This window comes from Apis cerana, linkage group LG5 (assembly GCF_029169275.1).
Source record: "Apis cerana isolate GH-2021 linkage group LG5, AcerK_1.0, whole genome shotgun sequence".
Taxonomy (NCBI): Eukaryota; Metazoa; Arthropoda; class Insecta; order Hymenoptera; family Apidae; genus Apis; species Apis cerana.
The window spans coordinates 1,712,519-1,718,639 of record NC_083856.1 but is presented as its reverse complement, the minus strand read 5'-3'; the positions used below and the strand labels follow the sequence as shown (position 1 = coordinate 1,718,639).

At 39.1% G+C, this 6,121-nt stretch overlaps 1 protein-coding gene across 11 annotated transcripts in view; it reads right to left on the bottom strand.

Moving 5' to 3' along the window:
* LOC108001347 (histone-lysine N-methyltransferase 2D) overlaps positions 1-6,121 on the bottom strand; it is a 681,552-nt gene that overhangs the window by 20,166 nt on the left and 655,265 nt on the right. For 9 of the 11 annotated variants that reach the window (XM_062075744.1, XM_062075747.1, XM_062075749.1 and 6 more), the window contains 5 exons: positions 4,301-5,825; positions 2,973-3,076; positions 1,747-2,127; positions 1,402-1,485; positions 435-601 (listed from right to left, as the gene is read on the bottom strand). In XM_062075744.1, coding sequence (XP_061931728.1) covers positions 435-601; positions 1,402-1,485; positions 1,747-2,127; positions 2,973-3,076; positions 4,301-5,825 — 2,261 coding nt within the window. The remainder of the gene's footprint in view (positions 1-434; positions 602-1,401; positions 1,486-1,746; positions 2,128-2,972; positions 3,077-4,300; positions 5,826-6,121) is intronic. The other 2 variants (XM_062075753.1, XM_062075754.1) reach the window with 1 other exon arrangement.

Below are 6,121 nucleotides of genomic sequence, written 5' to 3'. Positions count from 1 at the left end.
TGCATAAATGCATAAGTATACCTAGTAATATATCCCTGTTATTCGCGAACTCTGTTAAGTATACAACACGTATAACCGAAAGCTACAAAACGAGCACTGAGAACACGCTACGTGGATCGAGAAAAAGAAGATAAACTTGTATGCAGGAAGGCTCTCGCTTTCTGTATATTCTTTCTCTCTCTCCCTCCCTTTCTCTCCCTCCCTCTCTCTCTCTCTCTCTCTCTCTCTAGAAAAAGCAAAGTGTTCTCTATAACTGTGCTTGCGCCGATACTTGCCGCTCGATACCCGCCGTGTTAATTAAGTCACTTGTGTCATTGGCTGGGCCGTCGGTTTAATTTGTTCGAACGGATTTAAAATTCTTTTCTTTTTTTTTCTTTTTCTTTTTCTTTTCTTTTTTTTTTCTTTTTCGTTTAGATTAGAGATTGGAGACTTACTTCCCGCAAATCTTGCAGGGGTAGTGAAGTGGGGTGGGCACGGGTAGTTGTTGCTCAGAACTAGTGTGAGTTTGTGAGTTGGTGTTGACTGTGGCGTGGCCGGTATTGCCGGTTTGGGCGGTTTGGGTGCTCCCGGCCATCGTTACTGTTACACTTCCGCTAAAGCTCTGACAACACAAAGAAACACAAAGCCAAAATAAACAACACAAACAAACAACAACAATGTACGACGACGAAGACTGCGACGAGGGGGCGACGACAACGACGACGACGACGACGGGCGATGACGTAATAAGTAATACATATAAAAATAAGTAGAACGCAGAAAAACGTGTGGTTTCACGCAAACGCACAACGCGCTTGTACCATTGTGAGAAGAAAGCGTGAGAGAAAAGTAGAAACGACAGGTCCAACAACAAGTCACATGCGACACTTAAACGTTCACGCGTTATCATCTACGCGTGTCGAGTATTGTCACGCGCTTTCACGAGTATGGATCGAGTAAGAATCGATCGCATTTCATTTCAAAATTAAGAATCTCATTCGTTATTTTATTTTTATTTATTCGTTAATGATAATCTTCGTTTGAATAATCGTAGAAAGGACTTTTTTAGAACGATTCGTACTCGATACTCGACAAGTTGGTTAGTTTGAGAATTTAAGTTCGATAAAGATAATACAATAATACTTTAGATAGAATTCTCTAGACATTTAACGATCGATCGATGTTTGTTGTTAAAAATAAAAGAAAACGAATATTGTATATATTTTTGTGAAAAAAAAATATTGAAATGTTTAATATTACATTCCTAATTAAAAAAAAAAATAAAAATAAAAAAAATTATATTGTTCTTTTGTTCAAGTATAATCATTGTATTCGTTTTGAATTATTCGTTTTATTTGTATCAAGTAAAGCTTGTAGGTAAAAGATAAAATACATAGAGAACGATACGTGAATGGTACTCACATCGGGGCAGTCGTATGCAAATAATCTCAGCTCTCCGTCGCTGGTGGTCAGAGTAGCCGAGTTTTCTCTCTCATTTGTCTGTAACTGAGAAAAAAAATTCACAATTTTTTTTCTAACTCTTATTAACCATTAAATCGATTTAATATCGCTCTAAGATCTCTTTGATAATGGCCAGATTAAATAAAAAATTATACCATTGAATTTTAAACGATATTGCAACGCATACGTATCCAAATACAGCATATAACAGATGTTTCGAGTTAAATCAAAATTATAAATAGGCCAAAAATCTTTTATAATTCAATTTACTAAACAGATTTACAAAAAAGCATCAATAGAACTCACCAGAGTGCGATGAAGAATAGATTTGTCTTCGCTAAAGTCCATCTCCGTGACCGACGCAATGGCGTCGCGAAGCTCCCTGGTATCCTTGCAATCCTTGCTCTCTGTCTTAATCTTTGGTTTACCGTGGCGAACACGAAGTCTGCTGTATTCGTCCGGGCAGAGCCTCTTCCACAGATAATAGAATTGCACGCATTGTTTCGCGGACTTGCCACCCACGTCTCGCGAGATCGCAGAGAAATCCTTGTTGTACTTCAACAGGCCCTGATAGAATGCGTCCATCTCTTGCGACGTCCATCGGTCGGATTCGTGACACTCGTAACTGAGCAACGGATGTTCCGCTGGCAACGGAGGTGTTGGTCTCATTAACTTCAGCATGGCCTCCTGGAATCGAACGATCGATCGTATCAATCGCGATTGAATCGAAAATTATTAATTCTATGCACAGTAATCCCCGATTTAGTATTTTTTCTCGCCAATTTTGGAGAATAGAATCGAGAGGCGAACTGTATGAATGTATCGAATGAGATGCATTTGATTCTGACTTTATTCAAGTCGAATTCTCAAAAATTATTTGTCCGGACATAAACGTTCAAGATTCGATTTAGAATTACAAATGCTAAGGGGCATTACTGTCCTTTCATTATGTAATAGTGTAATATTATGAAAATTATTTGAGAAAGTGTAAGTTAAGTTACAGATCAAGATTATTTGTTGATCATAAGTGATAATCAGGATTGTATCATCGAGAAGGTTAAGATTATTATTTTTATAGATGATGATTATTTGAAAATATTAGTACAATAGTATATTAGTATAATTAGAGCATATATTTTACACGCATGCATCATTTTATTCGTTTTTAGACAGAGAATGATACTTTTCTGGAACGAAGAGATAATAAATTCGACTGCAATTTTTTCTTTCGTAATGCACACATCAAAAAACCACACTACTTGTAAAAGCATGTAATTAAATTTACATTTAAGTAAGTGAAATATCAGACACTCGAAAACTAAAAAATTTAAAGAATAGTTAACACATGAATTATTCCATTAGAAATGAAACATTAATAAAACGATGTATTATTTTTTTCACACTCTTTGTTCCTCTTTTTTAAACATCTACTTCTCAAAATTTATTGTATTGAAGGAAAGAGAGAAAAGTAAGATCGTTTACAGATCGTGTAAATGGAATGGAATAAAGAAATTAAAGTGAAAGTATCGTACATGAATATTCCCTTTGCACATGTGCAGCAGATGAAGCGCGTATTCTTTGTTTCTTCCTCCACCTGGTACCGCGGCGCAGCATGCAAATTGTAGGTACATATCCACTGCAAAACAAAAGTTTTTTCGTTTCAGATAGAATTTGATCGCGCGGAAACAACGCGTTCTCGCGCGAAATCGTAAACTAAATGTAATTTGTCTTTGTGCCATGGCAATATTGCAAACGCTTCACGTATTGCCACCCTCTATTTCATTACAATCTACGTTTATGCGTAATCTATTTATTCTTTTGATGCATTCTCTGTGATGTATATAAGTAAAAATATTGCGGAACATTGATCAATGAAAATCGATTGCTCGTTTTAATCGGGGACCAGATGAAACTGAGTTTTATTCCATAAAATAATAATTGTATTTTTATAAAATAATAATGTTTTTTACGAAATTATTTTCCTTTCCCTACATATTTTTCTTTAGTTACTTTATATTTAAAATTTATGATACGAAAATTCATTACGATGAAACTTTATTATCGATAAATGTATGTATATACTGGCTTCAAACAATAATCTTAATATATTATTTTTCAATTTTTTATTTATTATATTGATTATATATCGTTTTAAATAGCTCGTTAATATTCATTGCGATGAATATTTAATGGAGAATCCAAAGGAAAAATGATATGCAAATTTTTAATTCGAGAAATTGTCGAAAAAATTATAATGCAAAGAAAATAATCTTTAAATTTTATTTGATATAAAATTGGTGATTGAAAAGGAAATACGTATTCTTCGAGCGATATTTTCTTAATATAAATCCCGAAGAATAAAAAACTTGATTTCAAATTTTATGATTCAATCGAGAAACTTTTATTTATTTTAGTGCAACTTTTTAAAATTTCGGCTTATTTCTTTAACGTACAATATATAAAATTTTAATTTACTTTATACAAATACTCGAACTCTACGTAAGCTTTCTTGCTTTTAGAAAAAGTGCGTATATACAAGCGAGAGAAGAAATTGTTCACCAATATTAAATGAAGAATTCAGAGTAAAAGTGGTACAAAAATCATTAGGATATTATTACACTGAATATATAGCTAAACTTAATAGAAAAATCTGTATACTTCCAAATATTAATTATTACATATTCTTCGTTATATTCGACAAATATACACGATTCCTTACATTTCTTTCACTTTTAAAAACACTATTACACCACATTTTTTTCTGAACTCGTCAAATGTCAAACCAAGCATCTCAAATACTCTTCACGTATCCTTATATAAACCAAATCCACGAACCTCGAACAAAAATCCTACTACTTACATTCATTATCCGTCAGCACGTTATTTATACCAGGATCCCAGAGCAGATGGTCGGGCTCTGGCTCCCCCTTTCCTCTGTCCCCGTCACTACCGACCGGTGGTATCGTAGCCTGATACCTCGTGCCGATATTAATTCTAGGGGGAGGGCCATCGTTTCCCTGCGAATCGTCGGAGCTGAAATCAGAATCCCTCTCGTACTGATGCAGCCTGGCGTAGAGGCCCGGCCCAGGGCGGGAAGGATCCAAGATCGGTGGCGGCGTGTAACTACTGTCCCAATGCCTGTCGCAGGCTTTCCTCAATCTAGACGGATACGAAGCGCTCGCGTACAGGCCTCCATCCATGCGTGGCCTTTTTCTGCACTGCCTGACAGGGCTGCCAGCCGGCACGTTACTGGGATTAAGAAACACGTCCTCGTCCAAAAGCTCCTCCTTGATCTGTTCAACCGGGATGGGCAGGTTCCCTCCACCGGCCACCTTCTGCCTCAGATTATTATTCTTGGCTACGTTCGTCTGTATGAGAAACTTTGTCGGGTTCACCACTTGCTGCTGATTGAACTGGCCGGCGTTGTACTGATGGTTGGTCTGCACGTTCAGGCCCAGGTTCACGGTGACAGGTTCCATTTTCGGCGTTGCCAGCCGCATCTCCTTCTTGAACGTGAGGGCGGGGCTCAGGGAGCCAGTTTGCACCAGCACGTTCGTCTTCTGCAACCCCGCCGTCTGGATAAGCTTGAACTCGCCGTTGTTGTCCACCACGATCCCGGCCAGGCTACCGTTACCCAACCCGAAGTCCACCAAGTTCTGGCTGGTGATAAATTTGTACGACTGGAACTCGAACCGTCTCCGGCTGGCCGTGGTGAAGTCTTTCGGGGTCGAGGAGAGCAGGGGATCCTCCGAGTTGGGCATCATCTGATTCTGGAGGGCGTGATGCGGCGACACGGGGAAACTCGTCCCGGTGAACGACACGGGTCCTGGTGACGAGACCGAAGAGGGCGGCAACGAGGACAACGGCGACGGTGCCGGGGTCGCCGATAACGGGCTTGGCAGTGGCGAGTGAGGATTAGGTGAACCGGACCCGTAGAGGTCGGTGTCTGCTTCGGATTCGCCTGGCAACACCTCGCTCAGAGCTTCCTCAACAGCTGCCGCTGAGGACATGGTGCTCGCGTAGAAAGCCGCGGACAACGGTGACGAGACTTGTCTCACGGTCTCCGGATCCTCTTGGGGACTGAGCAGGGGGAAGCTGCCCGTGAGAAGACCCTCCTGACTCGCTGGCGGCGTTGGATATGTGAAGCTCGGGCTGTCGTGTCTCGTCAAGGGCGATGGCAGAGGAGACTGAGTGGGTAACGTGTGCGGACTCTCGGTGTATTGGGCACCGTACGTGCTGAACTCGGCTAACGAGTCTGGCAACGGGGAGTTCACCAACGCCTGCAGGTCTGGGTTCACTGTGTGCTGCGATGGATATCGATCCTCTAGAGTGATGTCTTGCAATTGCTCCGCGGGCTGTTCTTGTAATAGGCTCGCTGTCTGAAACTGAACGGTTTATTTATTTATTTATTTATTTGTGATTCTTATCATTGTTATATATTGAACAACGATATACAAAGAGATAAAGTTTCGAGTTGTATAAATTAATTTGAATTTATATCGAATTATGACAAATGTTATCGATGTTCATTATTATACAACGCACAGGTTAAAACGAAGTATTCAAAAAGTATTAAAAAATAATTTATCAGAAAATATTATAAGATTCTTTCTAGACGATTCAATGATTATCTATTTAAGGATTAAATATTTTTAAATTTTATTATATTCGTTGTAAAATT